At 45.1% G+C, this 19,134-nt stretch overlaps 1 protein-coding gene across 1 annotated transcript; it reads right to left on the reverse strand.

Annotated features, from left to right (window-relative positions):
• Positions 1-6,796: 6,796 nt before the first annotated feature.
• On the reverse strand, positions 6,797-18,717 carry mmp16b (matrix metallopeptidase 16b (membrane-inserted)). The gene is made up of 10 exons (XM_008298024.1): positions 18,589-18,717; positions 16,490-16,638; positions 15,762-15,878; positions 14,337-14,641; positions 11,998-12,159; positions 11,342-11,559; positions 11,125-11,263; positions 9,391-9,541; positions 7,322-7,437; positions 6,797-7,158 (listed from the first exon to the last, which is right to left on the reverse strand). Exons 1-10 carry the CDS (start codon positions 18,715-18,717, stop codon positions 6,797-6,799), a joined length of 1,848 nt encoding a protein of 615 aa, XP_008296246.1.
• Positions 18,718-19,134: the final 417 nt, after the last annotated feature.

Consider the following 19,134-nt stretch of genomic DNA (forward strand, 5'->3'; position numbering starts at 1 on the left):
CAGATAAATCAGGCTGGTAAAAAAAATCTATTAAATAATATTGAAGACCAGGTAGAATATTTGCATTTACTTCATAAAACACACAAAGTCTTGGGTTTGAATTTTTAAAAAAACAGGCCTCAAGTGCAAAAGTAATAAATCATATATCAAAGTAGAATACAGCAAGAGTCCAGAAAAGCTAGTTTTTTAGTATTTCTCTGTAAATGTTCAGATTACTGATGAATTGGAAGAAGCTGATTCTGTCAGACAGATGATTTTAACAACCGTGAAGCTGCTGGAGGGTAAAACGTCGTACAGCGCCTGCATCCGTGTTTGTATTTAAAAGCTAAAAAACAACACATTTGCCTGTATTCTCCTTTTATTACTTGAATAATGTTATTCATTGTTAAAAATGTGCATCATTTATATTCTGCAGACGCGCTGCAGCCGTCGGTTTGTTCTCCGCCTGAGGGCCGGCGTCGGAAGTGTGGCTCGCTTTGATGGATCTAAATGTGTGTGAAGCTTCTTTGCACGTATGTTTCTGCAGATTTTAAGATGTCGGTCGACCATTTTGTGTTTTTTTTTTAAACTCACATCTTTCTTGAACCTCCAATCATCACGCACCGACGTTCATCAGAAGGCTGAAGGCTTGAATCTGTTTTTTTAAAATATGCAATTTAATTTCCTTATTCTCTGAGGTAAGCTCTTAAAGCCACCAGTCAGAACCGCTGGAACGGCGGTGTAGTCATAAAAGTGTCTGTCCTGACTGCTGAGTCACAAGATCTAAAGCTAATAAAACGCCTCTGATTTGCAAATCACTGCTGTCCCACCATGAAATTAAGGAATGGAGCTCCTTTCACACAATAAAGCCATTACCGCCACATTACAGACGCCACACATCTCCTCAGAAGAACGCTCACACACACGGAAACATATAAAAAAAGAATCACACAAAACCTGAAACCAGGGGACGTGTTAGTTTTTCGTCTTTGCAGGACGACAGGCCTGCGTCTAACAGAACCTTCAGAGACACTGCAGATTGGCTTGAGGGGTGCGACTTTCATTAGGTCCTGACATGTTTACTTGTTCCACAGCTGTCTTTTTGCATTAGAGGCGTTTGCGTGTCCTTGCAGTGTCCCCGAGTCCACTAAGAGAGATTGAAGAGCGCTAATTAATCAGCTCACAACGTTGCAGAGCATCTCCTGGAAACTGGGCCACCGTTCTGACGGAGGAGCTCAAAGGTGAGCGCCGGAGTGTCGGGCGGTTCAGCAGAGACCCAGAGGCTCAGAGACAGGAAGTCTCTGTCTGCTGTGTGCAAAAGCAGAACATTTGTCTTTTTTTAGGCTGAGTGTTGGAGTGGCTGTCAAGTCAGAGCTGGTGAGTGGATCCTGTTGCTCGTCCTGATACCTCGGTTCATTACTGACTGTCCAACATGTCGTCTGTGGACATCATCAGAACATCTTCTCACTTATACAGCGTTTAACACGTTTATTAGACCACCTGTCCAACTTTTTAAGCACTGAACATATATATGTAGACCATCCAGCATGATGAAGGGCTTTAACGCCACTCAGCTCTCCACGTTTCACCGTTCTGAACAGGAACGAAGAATTTAAACTGAATCCACCTTTTTATACCAAACCTGAGCAGCTCACTGGGCTTCTGTGAGAAACTGATCAAGCATCACATTCAGCCACTAAAACTAATGTTTCTGTTCAGGAATGTGAGTCAATAATCTGACATCTGAATCAAGACATAATCATGAGCTTTACTATTTTTGGGTGTTTTATTGTAAATCAGTAACAACAATAATTATATTTTATCATTAAAGCATCATTCTGGTTAAAGATCTTCTCCATGCTGGTGTATGAACCACTACAGAGATGATTTAAGTAATTATCAATGCTGGTAATTTAGGGCATAAACCTGACATTGGATTTGTTAAGTCGTGTATCCTGACTTTTTTTTTCAGATTAGGCTGAAAAAGTACTCGCTGTACTTCAAAAAGTACTTCTTGTACTGTGTGAGAACTTTGCCGTTTACACTGTGGGACATTCTCTCTTTTTTTTAAATAGTCGTTTGTTTTAAAACTCACACTCACCAGAACATTGAGCAGCGTTGTTTAGCTTCTCGCTGACGTGTGACTCTGAGCCTCCTCAGATCCATCAGCATCAGAGCGCTTCGGTGCTGCATCATAAAGATTTATGGTTCTTTTAAACCCGCCACAGATCATCTCTGCTGTATGTTTTACTTTCTCCCAAGACTTTTACTTGCTGCTAACCTGTCACACGGCGAGCCTCGTGAAGCATTGTGATTACAATACATTTTTATTGATTAAAAAAACAGCCGTACTTTTCATATTTTAGTATCTTCAGTCTTTTTGTGTGTGTGAATTGCTTCAAATCATAGAAGAACTTGGAAGAATGCAATCTTTGAAATAAGGTGCGTTTGTAGCTTTTGAAGCATGAAAGCTAATTTTGTTGTGAACAAAAGACAAAAATAATGAGGTGTGTGTGTGTGTGGCGGTTCGGTATCAGTTCAAGCCTCCTGCAGCACATTTCACTCACAAACTTTGGGTAAGTTTGCTTTCTATGCATTGCAAAAGTCATATTGTGTTTGCTTTAGCGTAGTGTGTTATATTTGCACAGGCTGTGTCTGCTGTGGTTCTGCCTCCTCTATCCTCCTCTATATTCTATTTAAAGCGGCGTTTAAGGACGTTTAAATTAAATAAAGTGACTGTGATGTGGACCTGATCACTTTTTTCTGCTCTTTTCTCGTGTTCCCCACATCGGCGGCTACAGAGAGGCTGATAATCAAGAACAAATCCTGCGTTCAGTATCAATGATTTTCAATACTGTATGAAATATGTGATGTTTTTCTGAGATCAGAGGCTACAGTAATGTCTTGGACTTCATTGTGCTGTGTTTTGTTTGCTCGTTGAAGTTTTTGCTTTGAACACTTTGAGCTATGACACCATATATTCACTGTTTGTTCCAGTTTGTTAAATGCATCAAAAATGAATCCCAGTTTCCTAAATATCCTGATCTTCTGTCTAGTTTGCATTATTTTCCTTTCTTCTCGTGTGTTTTCTTGCCGTCACTTTGCCGTGGCGATGCAAAACGTCTCCACCGTCTGATCTGAATGTTGGTGTGAGAGCGTAACATAAGGACACACTCGGTATGCACTTGTTTTATTTACAACACACAGCACTTTCTTTATGCATGGAATGGATGGATTAGAAACAAAATTGTCCAGAGCAGACAGTATACAGTCTGGCTTATATATATACATATTATGCAATGTGTTTTCTCCTCAGACACTGTGCCTCAGAATATATGCACGTATCTGTGTATAACATCTGGCTGCAGTGGCTTTAAAACGCTCCTGGTCTCCTCGGTACCCTTGCCTCTCCGGTGTATCGACTGCTGTCTAATCAGCTTCATCTACTTCCTTTAATGACACTCCAAATTAGCCCTAATGCTTAGCAGCATGTGTCAAGGCAGACTTTAAAAAAAAAAACAAAAAGCACTGAGCCGTCTGAAGACAACCACGACATGTCAGAGCATCGAGACCTCCGGCTTCTCACAAAGTATTTGTAGTGATTTGAAAAAGACCATAAGTGTGAGCGACCTTTCAGAGTTGATTTACCTCTCAGAGATGAAAACCCGCTTGCACCAGATGAATTGTTTGTTGTTGATGCAGTAACAGAAGGAGGAGGATTACTGCGAGACTAGAAAAAAATACTGCATTTCAAACCCACTTTATTGACAGCTTCTTGCCCTCAATACAATGCAATGCAAGATTTGAGGTGCTGAGCACACAGGAATAAATACGGCAATAAATACAGTACCGACTTGCCTCGCTGGCCGTGTTTAATTCACACTTGCTGGAGCCATCAGACCCTCACCACAAACACACAAACTGATAAGACAGCACACACAACACTGAGCCAAAGGCTTTTTGCTTTCACCTTAAATTACAGTGATCATGGATCAACATGGACTGATATGCACGGCGACTCAGCACTGCTTCAGGAAAGCAACGGCGCTCCTTTCTTTACATTTTCTTTCGTAATTTTCGACAATCACGTGAAGATCTGGAACAGCAAGGACAGACTGGAAGCTAGTAATTTTACATGGATTGTAAAGCGCCGACGGCTCGGGGATCCGCCGACGCGTCCTGCAGAATCCTGCGACGCTGATCGGTCACTTCGTTTAACCATAAAGGGAAAGACTGGTACAAGAGTGATCCATGGTCAACAGCTATGAAAGAATGACATCATAGTTCAACAACGGCATGCATTGCCTTTATGTACGTTTTAAGTTTTTATCTGTCACAAATAATGATGAACAAAGGTTCGAGCCATCAATTACTGATCGATCAATTGAAGAACATTTGAAATCCCCTCTCTGATATGTTATAAAACGGCATTGCCTCGATATCAATGGAAGATTATGTCTGATATCCTGTACAGTGTATGATGATGACGGTTATTTCAAGTAAAAGACCGACAGAAACAAGGAGCACAAATGTAAAAAAACCACATCATGAGAGATCATCTGGCAGAAACGCTACAGCACACAACCACGTCGTCACACGTATGGCAGACCAAAGGCAGCTGCAGGACAGAACACGTCATTACGTCGTATTGCATTCACACAATACACGACGAGAGAAAGAGCTCAGTTCGGCTCCATCTCACCTCCACAGAGTTCTTATGTTTTGTCTCCTGATTAAACTCCTTGAAGCATATTGTAGCGATCTGAACAGTTGTGCTGCAATGCACCATGGGAGTCTGGGGCGATGGGATTATAAATGTGTTTATTGTGGTTCATGTTGTTGAACATTGTTGTTCGTGTTTCTGACAGTTTAGCTAAATGTTATGTCGATCGAGTGAGATGTGTCGTCTGTGGGACGTCTCCGGCCACTGCTCACGCATTGTGTGCGTTGTTCCTGTGTCACAATAAAAGCGCCTTATTGTGTAAGAAAAGAGCAAATCCAGCGTCATCCTTCTGCGCAGCTCGCCACAATATTCCAAGATTTGTACATGATGTCGTACGTATACATAGATAATAATACATGTGAAGTATTTGTCATTTGCTGGTTTTGTTTTTCCCCAATATTCCTGTTAATCCCAACAATGTGGGTCAATAAACACTGGTTAGTAATTTGTTAATGCAAGTATAGTGTTTGATTAATTAGAGTTAATTATAGTGCATAAAACAGCCCGGTTCTATTATTGAACACGCAGGCAAAAATCGGTTTGTTTTTTTTATCCCCTAACATCCAAAATCCAGACAACAGTAAGAGTCTTTATTTCTACTGATTAGCTCCTGTTACTGTTCAGACGTGTTTTCTTAATGACAGAAGTGCAATTCATTAGTGGGACGATGGAACAATCTGAGCAGCAGCACCGATACCAGGCCCGCTGTAGCTGGAGATGACTTTTCTTTAATACGTGTCTTGTTTAAAACAATGGGTGCATGTTGTTGTTGTCCCCCCGCTCCTCTCTGTGTCCTCCTCCATGTGAAACATCATGTAAACTTACAAACGTTGTACAAAAGTTGACCAAAAAAAGAAAAAAAAGCTGGATTAGTAAAGCTGTTTAAAATGAATGGGCTGACACCGTTTGGAGTTTCAGTGTCCAAACTTGGCAGGAAAAAAAGGGAAGCAGGATGTTAGCTGTTCAATAACTGACACTACAGTACAGTACATATATAATGTGGGTAATTATTCGCTCCTTCACACACACACAACTAACCTTCCCTTCCTCTCTCGCAGCCTCCGGCGAGGCCGTAAATGAAAGCTGATAGCCTGCCTGCCATCAGTTATTTAGCACGGCTTAGCACATTCTCAAGAACAATGAACCCGTTGAGGATCAAACTGTCCTTAACTATTGGTTTAAAGTTGCATTATGGGCAGTAATTAATGCCTTCGTACACTGTTTATGTTCTGACTGTGTCACTCGGTGTCCGACGACCAGAGCACAGAAATGGAGAGAGAAAGAGAAGGTAATCTAAGCAATCTGTGATTAAGGCAGTCTCATAAATATTGCAGAGAGGTTTTTGGCCCCTGTTTTGGAGATAGACTGTCTGCCACAACAGTCTTGAGTTCCTAGCTCTTACTAACGGCTGCATCCCATCCCAACAGATTACAGAGCAGACGGGCGGATATGAATAGAAATGGCAAAAGAAAATCAGAGCATGATCCACAATGTTTGATCCATGGAGGAAAAATATCCCATCAAAAACAACATCGAGCAGTAATCCTCTTTGGAAGAAAAGGTCATATTTGGTTTGTGTATCAGTCCTCCACACAATGAATAATCTTTTACAGGGACCCTAAATTTAAAAAAGAAAGAAAAAAAAAAAAAAAAGCACAGCTCAGGGCAATTTAATTAAGAAATGAAAGTAAAGTAGAAGCCTATATCTAATTTGTCCACTGAAGTTAGTGCTAGGGGCTTTTTAAGCGGCGTGCAGAGATGGGGATAGACAAAGGTCCCACTTACAGAAGCTTAACTCTGTCTCACTTAATTGAGTTCATTCCAAGATAGAGAAAAAAGTCAAAGCAGATACATACATATTAGTTGGACGTAGGAGATGTGGCTCCGTCACTGTCTTCAGTGGAGTTCTGCTGATCGTTTCACTTCCTCGCAGCTTGCACGTTATGAGTTCGAGCAGTTTTGAAATCTGCCAACATAGCAAACCTCATGTACCACACACCCTTTACAGCGCTTCCAATTACTGCACTAAGGGCTTCAAGCAATCACTAGACCTTTATCAGAGCTTCACACCCCTCGCTATACAGTAACAGTCCCTCAGACCCACTCCTGCATGGAGCGCTTGCAGTACAGTATGTGGCGCTGCGTGCTCTTCCTCCTGAACTGGAAAACGGTGTAGAGGAGGACCATCATGCACAGAGCCAGAACACAGGGGATGGCGATGGCCACCGCCTTCTCTGTACCCCCCGCGCTGTCCAGTTTGATGACGACGTCCACGTCGCCGTTGTCGTAGTGGCGTTCCTCCGCCACCGGGGGGCTCCAGTCCCAGTCGGGGTCGGCGGGGAGGCCGTCGCAGCCCATGAAGTCCCTCAGGATGGACCTCGGGTAGCCGGGCTCCACACGGAGCAGCTGGTTGTTGAACTTCCAGTACTCCTTTCCCTTATAAAAGTAGGTGAAGCCTGGATGGAAGAGATGCAAGATTTATTTTGGACATTTTGTGTTTCAGAAAGATTTGCAACAAACATCTTATAATGCAAAGTGTTTGGCATCACATCACTTCTTCCAAACACAATGTCAACATCACAACACAATGTAAAAGTACTTAAATACAATCAAACGCACCGTTGGCCTTATCCACAAAAGCTCCCTGCGGTGAATCAGGGATGCCCTTCCAGATGGTGATGGGTTTAGGGTAACCTGGGTCCATGGTCCTCATGTCCTCATTGTACCTCCAGTACCTACAACAGGACAGACAGACCAGAACAGTCGATACCATGACTGCACTTTGAACCATCGCTGGCATCAAACTCATACTGAGAAACTACAATATGTCAGTGTTTAGTTTATTTAAAGGTGCCATATTATGTTACATCCGTTTCTGGATAGCTGTTGAACATATTTATGCCTCCAGTGAGTCTAGAGAACTACACATTATTTATTTCTTTCCTTTTCCCCTTTAGTTAGAAAGTGAGTCTTTGAATGAGCCATTGAGGTGAACAACAACAGGACAGCACCGCCTCCTCCTTCTCCTCTGAGCTCTTCACTAAACAGAGTAAATGCAACCAAACGTGTCCCTGCCACCCTGATAGGGACGTGGACAGCAGCTACTCATCTGGATTTAAAGCTAGAGACACTGGAGCTACCTGCTTGGAACAGGGTTGAAAAGGGACGAACATGTTGAACAACATGCTTCACATAGAATCAGCAGCTCACAATTTAGTATTTCATTTAGGAGACGCTTTTATCCAAAGCAACAAACATCTGACAGTAGATCACATTCATACACCAACAGTGACAGAGCTGCTATGCAAGGTGCTGCCTGCCATTGGGAGCAACTTTGGGTTCAGTGTGTTGCCCAAGGACACTTCGGCTGTGGAGGGGTGGAGGATCAAACCACCAACCCTACACTCAGAGGACAGCCCACCCTACCACACCGTTATGCTCAGTCTGAAGGCACTAAGCAGAACAGGAGACTGTCTCATGGTGACACTTTACTGGTTAAACTCCCACAATGCTCTCTGCTGGCCAACACCACCTTCAGTATCAAACAGCAAGAGGCTCCACCTGGTGGTACAACCAGGTACTACAGCTGATCTACGACAGATCTTCCAACACGCATGTTGTTCATCTTCTGCCTTAGACTAACTTGTTTAAAAGGCGTACACAATGGGACCTTCAAAGAAGACGCAAAGGAACAAATGTGAAAACACAAGTTGGCGACACGTAAAACACCCTGTTTTATTTACAACACTCTGACAAAGGGCCCTGTGCTGAAATGCGGTGGCTACTTAAAGATTTCTCCTCCACTAAGACCACAAGCAGTTAATTTTTATTTTCATAAGACAATCCTCTTACTCAGGGCCTGACATTAATGTGGGATGCAGTGGACTGTGTGTTGCAGTGACTCCCTGCTATCTATAACCTGCAGCCCAACGTCATTTTCAGCGAGACCTTTTAAAGATCCGCAACTGACATATTTCACATGACCAGAAGATGCAGCCGATCAATCATCCGTACTGTGTTTATCCGCCACGCGGGTTTGTTTCACAAGTAGCTGTGATTGATGATCTTCTCACACACCGGCGCTCACACACATAAATCTCGCTCTGCGGTATCTCTTGAATCAGATCACAGAGAGATGAAATCACGTTTGGGACGATGGACAGAACGTCCTGTTTGTCAAGACGAGACATCAGGAGGTTCAGGATGACAGTATCATGACAAAGCATTTTGTCAGCTCCCACCACAGGGTCCCGCGACCTCTGAGGATAGGATGGATCGTGACAGCTGAACATGTGAGTCACGCTGGCATACTCTCAAACAGTATGACCCTCGCTACGCACATGCAGGAGATAAACAACAGATTCTCTGATGTGGCTGTTTTGGAAAGACTCCCTGGTTTGACTGCAGGTAACTAAAACAATCTGGATACGGTAAATCCATACATTTACACAGGATTATGTATACACTTTCCTTTTCCAACCAAATGATGAATTCAAATATGGGATAACTGCATATATCATTTGGCACCACACAGTCATTTTACTGCCGTTATGGTTTATTCCATTAGTAAATAACCACAATCAAGACTTCAGCTATCAGAGGTCCTCACAGTAGTACTTGTTCCTCTGAGTTATTACACTTCTGTCCGGCTGTTTCACTTCACAGCAGAACTAACAACCCAAACAGACCTGTCTCCTTTGAAGAAGTAGGTTTTGGCGACATCCTCCCACCAGACAGCTGTTTCGATGCTCTGTGTGGGCATGCCCGTCCCGAACAGCGAGATGTCCTGAGGGTACGAAGGCTGGAGAGTTGTGTCCTTGAAGACCCAGAAACGGTTTCCTAAAATACACGGACAAAGTTGGAATGCGCTGGGACAAAGACGTTTTCATAAATATGACCTCAAAAACTCGCACTAGACCAAACTGTGCCGGCTTCATTCAAGCCTTCTGCGTGCCGGTCGGCCTATTAATTCTGTCCACGTGGTTTCAAAGGTTCGACATGTTTAAAGGACGTCTGAACGGCAGAGAAACTATGCGGTGTTATGTATAATACAATAAACAGCGATGGATGCTCTGAAGGCAGGTCCACTGAGGCTTGGTGTTTTGAGTTTCATTGAAGCTATTGTTGCATTTAATTCAGTTTGATCACGAGTGCCTCGGGCTGAGCGAGGAGAGCTGCATGCGGCGGTGCGCCTGCAATAAGTAGCTAGACGCTCACATGCACACGCCCAGAAACACACACACACACACACACACACACACACACGGTTAAGTCCCTCTGAGTGAATAAATAAAGCATGAGGCACTCTGATCCCACTGGGTGACAGATGTCATGTTAATCTGCCTGATGGACGGACGCCTCCACCGGACCTACACCCGCTCTCCTGCCACACAGAAAGCAAAACAGCCTCACGGTCGGCCGATCTCATGCAATCTGATAGAAGACCACTGTGTGCTGAAGAGCTCACACTTTCACGTGCACTTAAAGTCATGGTGAGCAATAAAACAAAGGGAAAAAGACAGTTTGATTGTCAGTATATGAAAATATTCTAATTGCTACATCGTGTCAGCAGGTGAAAGGGATTTGTGTAATTTTATTTTATTGATTCTGATAACAATTATAAAAAAGAGAAATAAGATTCCCTACAAAGTCGTCTCCTTTTTACATTTTTTGCGCTTTATGCCTCCACAAATTCTGAATGTATTTCCCTCCTCATGAAGCCAATCTTCAAAACAGTTTATATCCATGTTTGCAAACCAGAATTATTTGTCTAATCGGCACATTGCTATATTTTTGGGTTGTCACTGAGCTGAACACGCTGGAGGTACGACGTGCATCACGGCAGCCGCCTGCTCCTGTATGAGCACAAAAAGGGGATCCATTCATAAAAACATGGCTCCACAGCACAACCTGTGGTCAAGTGCTTTCAATATGTAATGATAAAACACAGAAGAAACCACAGAATTCTAAAATGTGGATGCTTCACACACAAGATCACTAATTCAGCATCCGACATCATGTAAAATACGGTCACCGTCTCTCCTCGTCGTACTGAGTTATGATGGTGAATAACGGCTTCGCAGAACATTACGATGTCACTGTGAAGCCGATCTTTGACCTTTTGGATATAAAATGGCATCACTTCACCTTTTAATCCTGTTAGACATCTGTGAGAAATTTTGTCATAATTTGTTCATGAGACATGTTCATGAGAGGTCACGGTGACCTCTGACCTTTGGCTGACATTCTCCTCCTTCATTGCAAAGCCATGAAACTCTCTCCAGATGTTCCTGATGCATCACATTCATCAGACTGAGACGTACAGTACATACATACTGACAAACAACAAAGTGCCTCCAGCTACAGCAGTCAAGCTTTAAAAATAACCCAAATGCAGGAAGAGGTTGGTTCCATTTTATTACCTTTGAAAAAGACAAACTTCCCTTCGCTGTTTTCGTACACGGCATCAATTTTAGGAGGCAAGCCTTTCCAGAAGTAGTTGATCTGCATGGGGTAGCCAGGGACCACCGAGTTGTCCCGCACCCTCCAGAACCACTGGTCCTAAACACAAGACAGGATCATGAGCGTTCTGCTCTGAAACCATCAGCCACGGTCACTCAGACCGATGATCCACTTTACCTTGAACACGAAGAGCTCCTGTCGGAGGATGGCCAGCGTGTTGAAGCCTCCGTCGCAGATGTTGGGCTTGGAGTTGGGGTTGGAGGGTTTGGCCCCCTGCGGAGGCCGGTGGGGTCTGGCATGGCGGTCGTGCTTACGTGGGTCTGAAGGTGGGTGAAAGCGAGGAGGCGGGACCGTGGGTGGGGGCCTGGTGGGCTGTGGAGCTCTATCTGGAGGGCCTGAACACGCAAAAACACAAAGTACGTCATCCTCCTTCCTCGTCTTGATCAATACTTTTCTTCTTTGTTTGCAAGATTGAAATTTCAAATCAATTCGCAGTGTTTTTGTCCAATGCACCTTTTATTTTTGCTGAGATCATTTAGCCTCCTTGGTGCCACGTTGGTTGACTCATGTCGCCTTGAATAGACTGATTGACTGCCCTCTTTAACAGCTGACAAATGCTGCTTACTGGCATTCAACCCAATATGACTGATGCAGTGGCATTTGCGACAGTGACTAAGTCACTTCTGAGCCACAGTATTGATATTGTTTTGTCATACGTCTTCAAGTACTGGACCATTACCAGATAGAGGTGCTCTGCTCTTTGTACAGCGCTCTTCCTGAGGGCTTTCTAAATACTTCATTATCTGAAAATAAACTGCATCGTGCAACGTTACCATAGATTTTCTGGATGCCCTGCAGGTCGTCATGAGGTAGTTTGAAGTTCTCCGTGTCCATGTACTGGTAGAAAGGAGCCATGATAGCAGTGGGGTCGTTGGAGTGCTCCAGGCCGAGGGCATGGCCCAGCTCGTGAACCGCAACCAAGAACAGGTCGTTACCTGGAGAGGGGAGGAGGAAACGGCACTGAGACGGCTCCATCACATAGCGGATAATCAGCAGGTACAGCAGGTGGACGTGATGCACTCATCAAACCAAGAGGTAGAAATGGAAAAGCACAGAAACACACAGAAAACTACACCGAAAAACAAAAACATAAGATTAAAAAAAGTGCATTTCTGTCATTACCAGGCGTCCGTATAGCTACAGTATAAATTACTGCTTCTTTTTCCCCACGAGTAGATATCACAGAACATACTGCAGCGCAAGTGATGGGAAGGAAGCTGTGGGGGCATATCTAGTCAAATTAAAATCAACCTTATCCCAGGTCTTGTGGTGATTACTTGATTAGTCAATCAGAAAACAAATCAGCAGCAGTTTTGATAATCAGTTCTCCGTTTATCAGGCAGAAATGCCACACATGTGTTTATCTGTTTGCCGGCTCTCACAGATGAGATTGTTTCAGTCATTGTAAGTTCACAGGATTCTCTGGAGCCTTTTTTTTTTTAATCATTATTATCTTGTAGCCTTTTACAGACAAACCATTAAAACCCAGATTTACAAACAGCCAGTTAATTAATCAACAATGAGAATATAATCATTGCTGGCTGCCCTCTGATTCAGAGGTTGCTGCCGCTGAGCCACTGTGGTGCAAAACGTTGCGAGTGAAGATTACAGGAGGTAAATTGTCATCCGGGAGCGCTTTTTTTTTTTCTTTTTTTTTCCCGTCCTTTGCTCTATAAAAGCAGATAAGCCACATGTGAGCCGGAGCTCACAGAGAGCAGAGGGACACACACTCACGTTGCTGCCCAGGGCGATCAGAAAACAGCCAGAATACAAACACACTGCACCTGAACACATGCAAACGGAAAAAAAAAAAAAAAACCTGGGCCTACGTCATCCAGCAACGCACACGTGCAAAAATAAAAACACAAAAGCGCCACAGCCGGTGTATACGATCAGCATTCAGCTCACAGCGTCAACCTGATTTAGAGAGGAGTACAGCATTTACGTACAGCTTGTGACTGAAGCTGTCCCCAGGAGACTGCTGCCCTTTACAACATGATATCCACTCCTGCCAGCACAGAGCAGCTCCTGACCCTCAGCCAGCAGCTAAAAGGTTACACCTCCACCCCCCCACCCCACCCCATTTATCTAGCACGACCAGCCTCTTCCACCTGACCAAAAATGTCCCATAAGGACTCCCAGGAGACGGGCCGGAGCTACCATTAGCGCACATGTCAACATGCAACATTTACAATTGCACCGCTGTGAAAGCCCATTAAAGGCTGCACAGCTTTCCAGACACACGAAAACCGGCCTCGGCACGCCAAATGGATAACCGTGGGACGCTGCACAAGGGTGAATCTGACTCGGGAGTCTGAGACAATTACCATTAGAGTATGAGAACAAAAGAGAGGCAGACGGAGGGCGAGGAGCTGATGGGTGGCGAGCACTTTCCCGGAGCAAAGCAGCCCTCCTCCTCCTCCTCCCCCCAGTAACGGGAGGAAGGATGGCGCATGGGTATTAGCGAAGCAGCCTGGTGGGGCACTGACAAGCCTGGCACCCTGCAGGTAGGGTAATTAAAGTGTGCTCCGTGGCGAGGGAAGGTGTCTTGTTTTCCTCCCTGAATAACACAAGATAACGTAATTTCCAAATTCCGTAATTGAATGAACACGTAGTTTGTCCGTCCGCAGACTTCTCACGCCGCCGTCGAACTCAATGAGAGCTGAATAACTGTAATCATGTGCCAGCAACCAGTGTCTTAAAATAGCAGGGCTTTCTATCCTGTCATCTGAAGAGCTTATTATTCAGAAAAAAAACACAACAAAACCCTGACAGATGGGGTGATGCGTCTTTACAGAGCACAGCCGGATCAAAGACATCTCTGCATTCTTTGTTTTTGGTTAAGCATCCCTCATTCCCTGCCCTGCGATACCATCTCTGTCATATTGCCCTCCTGCCCAGTCATCTGTATTTCCACGATTTGCTTTCCATCAGCCCTTATCTGTCTCTCCTGATGACTGCTCTTTTCATTCTGTCTCCCTCTGCTTTCCTGCTAACATTCATCTCTTCCCTCCATACTTTTGCTCCGCTGTTGACGGTCCTTTGTCACCCTGTCTTCCCCCGGACGCTTTCTGTCGCTCACAATTTGGGCGTCACTTTCTCTTCCACTCACCATCATGGTTGGGGTTCCCCAGGGTCCAAGGCTCGTCGGAGTCAAAGTGTGTGTCCCCTCCTATCCCTGGGCCTGGAAAGTAGGCGTGGGCGAGGAATCCTCCCTCGCCGTCGAAGGGCGAGCTGTCGCCGTGAAAACCTGAAGCGAAGATGATGGTGATGTCCACGTCACGCCTGCCAGTCTCCAGGGCGCTGTACGGAACGGCCTCGAAGCGCAGCGGAGTCACGCCCTGCCACACGTCAAACGCCCGCCGGATGGCATCGTGGGTCTCCCGGGCGCCCACCTTCGGCGTGACATTTTTTATGCTGTGGGAGGAAACAAAACAAGTAAACCAACTGCAGAGAGGTGGAGGCTAAAAATGCTCCACAAGATTACATAAAGAGTTCCTAACAGTGGAAGAATGTAAACACTGCAGCGATCAGCTGAAACTACAGGCAAGAAAATATTCAAGAGTGGAAATAAAACACATCCTGCACCAGCCCCTCGCCTTCTTGTTATCACATTAATTTTGAGTGAACATTTTCCCTTCTCAGAATGAGGAGACACTAAAAAAAAAAAAGAGAGAGAGAGAAAAAGTTGCACTTGACACAACTATTTCAAGCCCAGCAGCTTTCACTGAACTTTTAACACGGCAGTCGTTATCAGTCTCTGGCAGGCAGGGAGGAATGGGAAATCTTCTGCCTCTCTCTCCACTCATTTTCTCGAATAAAGTGCAGTCAGCAGCAGCACTGGCTCAGCACTGATTGACATTCCATTAGGAGAGGTGGCTCATCAATTCAAATTCAGGGAGGAAGGAAGGATTTGAATAAATTGACAGTGTTATCGTCTATTACTGCAGTAACCTGTCAATTTGCAGTTGTGCCAGAGACCCGTTTATCGGCTCTCCTCAGAACCTATTAAACGCGTGAGCTTAATCAGGCCAGATAAGATGAGAGTTTGAATATTTCGGCTGAGATTATGGACAATTTTAACTCGAAATTTCTCCAACGAGGGAGAGAAAAAGCCGTCGCTCGTCTTGCCGCTCTGCTAAAACAGTTTGTTTCGTTTTACGAAAAGAGAAAGAATAAATGGAGGAGGGCTAAAATAACAACAGCCTGATCCCGCTTTCCATTTCGCCTGCGAGCTATTTATACGCTGGAGAGCAAACATACTCACAGCACACATGGGAAAATGTATGTGTTAATCTATGTGTTTTCGGTTGTGTGATTGTCACTATATTTTTGTGTGCGAGTCCCCGCACGCGTGACGTATTTGCCCAGTCTCTATGACAACACAGGGCATGTGATCCCAGGTGGTTAAGCAAGAGGAGATGAGAGGCAGAGGAGAGCTGACAAAATTAACACTGGCACGTCTGAATGTGAACTCTACATGCAGCGCTGCTAAAATTGAATGGTCTCTATGACAACTGCCTCCACGTTCTCTCACCTGTAGGTTATGTGTGCACGCTGCCACCTCTGTCCTGTCAGCGCGTATCTCCGCCTCCGTGACCTTGACGCACTTTTAAATTTGTCCGGAACTCCGCAGCGTGGCTTTTGCATCCAACTTAAAGAGTGACGAGGAAGAGAAGAGAAGAGAAGAGAAGAGAAGAGAAGAGAAGAGAAGAGAAGAGAAGAGAAGAGAAGAAAAGTTGACTCAAGTTTGCTCAACTCAAAGTTTCGATCACAGTTTGCATCACAACACAACATAAAACAAAGCGAAGTGAACTCAGCAGTTCTCTTCCTGACAGGTGCCAGAGAATCACAGCAGGAAAACAAGAGATGCAAAATACCGCTAAACTACTCCAGACTGCAGTCCTTCATGTGCCTCATTCATACCACATCAGATGCCACAACAGAACACAACAGACACAATACATAGGCAAAGTATTAATTCTCACCTCAGGGTGATATCACTGCATCATCATGCAAAATGAGAAGAGGGGAAAGCGTTAAAACCTTCACCTGGGGTTGCTTGAGGCGAGGTGATGGGGTGAAATAAACATGTCTGTCTCTGTCCTTCACTAATCCATTGAAATATTGATAGCCATTCCTTCTGCATTTTAAATGAATGAGGGAAGCATATGCATTAACATGACATCAGTAGCCTAATGAAAGTGCACATGCTCCTCAGCTTGTGTTTGTACGAGTGCATCCACAGCATGTGTTAATACTCACTCCTTGGTTTTCTCATCCAGTGTCCCTGTGACATTGAGACCATAGACGCGCTGCATGGCAGCGATGGCTGAGTGCATGGTTTGGGCCGAGCGCAGGACAGACATTCCCGGTTCTGTGCGGGGAAGGTAGCCATACCTCTGTAGCCATCCCTGCAAAGAGTAGAAGATTTGCGCCTTCACATTGTGGCTGCACAGACTTGCGTTTGCTTCTTTACTGGGAAACTCATATTTGAGAGACGGAGGGAGGAATGACATATAGGACATGACGTGCAAAGAAAGGTCCTGGGACACAACCAGGATGCTGCACATTGTGCTGTTCATTCAGATAATAAATGAGTTAATGATCCACAACAACATAAATGCATCAACCGAGCTGTTGTACTGTGTGCAATACATCAAAAGTGAAAGGCTATAAAACAGAGAGTCTGTTCTTCTCATGCTTTTCCATTAGCTGCCACTATGAACTTGACTCTCCTTCATTCTGTGTTTGATTAGATTTGGTCCCACATTCATCTTTCAAACCATTCTGGAGGGTTGTCTGGTGCATACACAGGCCTCAGACATGCCTCCACCACAGCGGCTAAAGTACGTCGCTTCAGAGCACCAATGCTATTCAGTTAGTACTGTTTGTCAGCCAGGTTTTCCCTGGATGTCCAGTTTCCTGGGACAAAGTACGAAGGGGGGTGTCAAGAATCCAAACCTGCTTCTTTAACCTCCAGTGCACTGCCAGTCCGACAGCACAAAGCCAACATGAACATAAAGTGCATCACTCGCTGCATCCCACAGGAGGCTGTGACTAACCATCGCTACAGCACTCCTTCGTTATCAAAACAACACAGAATCAGCTGCTGTGGTTATATTTAACATCACAGCGTGCCTCAAGTGTTTAGAAGCCTTTTATCGACGTTAGTAGAATTCACTGTATTACACAATAGTCTGTTGTTAGCTGGAACGCTCCATCCAGCTGTGGTTTAGGTTCAAACCTATCTGCTCATAGACTCTGTGTACGACAGTGCAAACAGCATTTGAATCCCTCCTGGTGACCTTAGTCAGTGTTTGTGTCTTGCGGCTTCCAGTCAGCGTACATGTGCAGGACTGTGGCCCTGCCTCCACTTGCCCTACAAAGCAGAGGATGTGACTTGATCCAGAGAGGAGAGGTGAGGCCGAGCACCATCCGGGGGTCAGCGCCGGACTCCATCCTGAAACCGAGGGCCTTGAAGTGCCCACACCGTCTCCAGCTGTCCACATGCCAACCAGCTGCCTCCCTATCACCACACAGCCTATGAGATATGTTCCAGCTAGCTAATCTGACTAGCTGTCTCCTCTGTCCATCCCTCCCCCTTCTGCCTGCATCCCTCTCTCTGCTAAGCTAAACGCCTTGTTTATCCCTTTTCCCCCTCTCTCTCGCTCTCTCTGCTGTGGGTGTGTTTCCTGTGTGAGTTGTGTTTGTTGAAAGGCACAGATTTCAGCCAGAGATACATCGGGCAGATTTTAGTGAGCCGTAAAATTGAATAATGATGTGTGTGTGTTAGTGTCAGCCTCACTGTTTAATTTGTTCAGAGTGTGGGAGGGGAGCCTGTGGTGAGGATGGAAATGACATCAATTAATAAGGTACAAAAAAGCAAATCCTATTATGCAACTTGTGCCTGTGAATGTTTAATCTCCTCCAACACCAGAAATGCTGCCAAAGCACATCTGACTTCATGATGACCTGTCAAAAAAAGTATATGTGGCAATGAAAGGCAGCTGATGCTGTGAGGCGGCTCTGCTGAAACAGGCTGTTCTCAGGGCTTCATATGTGGGCTGCACATGCAGGACCAGCGGGCTCACTTCACGGACCGCAATGCAATAACCTCAAACGAGCATCCTTCTGTTTCATTGCACCCTACAAATGAGGAATGCGCGATATTTTCTCCGTGCAGTGCGTGAGCCGTCCTGATAGGCTTACAATGTCTCCATGTTATGCGTTATGGTAATTGTGCCCACCGATAGCGTGGGGAGTCAGCACAACCGAAATGTTTTTCACGCTGAGGCAGATGATGTGGAGGAGAGAGCTCGGTCATTTGTGATGCTGTGGGAAGGGAAGGCCATTTATCTTACCTCAACGCTGAACTGATGATGCTCCTCTCCGGACACGGCACACGAAATCCAAAGCAAAAAATGCAAGCAGAATGCTGCCGCGTAAAAGCAATCCGATGGTTTTCTTTTACTGGAGGATACTAAGGTCATAATGACCCGTTTTTCCCGAGTGTTTATAGGAAGAAGCCGCCCGTCTGCTTTGGCTCTTGTGTCAAATGAAAACCATCGGGCGAGCTGTCAAGGCAGATTCAGACGAAACCGAAGAAAAGGACCCCGCGTTTTATAAAAAATCCCGATGCTGCTATGAAACGTTCCGATGTCAAGCAGAGATAACTCGGCATGTTAGAGCCGCTGCCCTCGCCATTCTTATTTACATCAGGGGCTACATCTATCCAGCAGCATCAATGGCCATGTACAGTACCCAGTCTGCGCAAGATAGGCTCCCTCCCGACTCGACGCCTGCGCTTTGATTTCTCACACAGCGCAGCGCTGCTTGGCAGCATCAGGAGAGCTGCCCTACAGAGCGCATGAGAGATGAAATGCCATCCTCCAGAACTGCCTGTACGC

This window comes from Stegastes partitus, unplaced genomic scaffold (genome assembly GCF_000690725.1).
Source record: "Stegastes partitus isolate 25-593 unplaced genomic scaffold, Stegastes_partitus-1.0.2 Scaffold1272, whole genome shotgun sequence".
Taxonomy (NCBI): Eukaryota; Metazoa; Chordata; class Actinopteri; family Pomacentridae; genus Stegastes; species Stegastes partitus.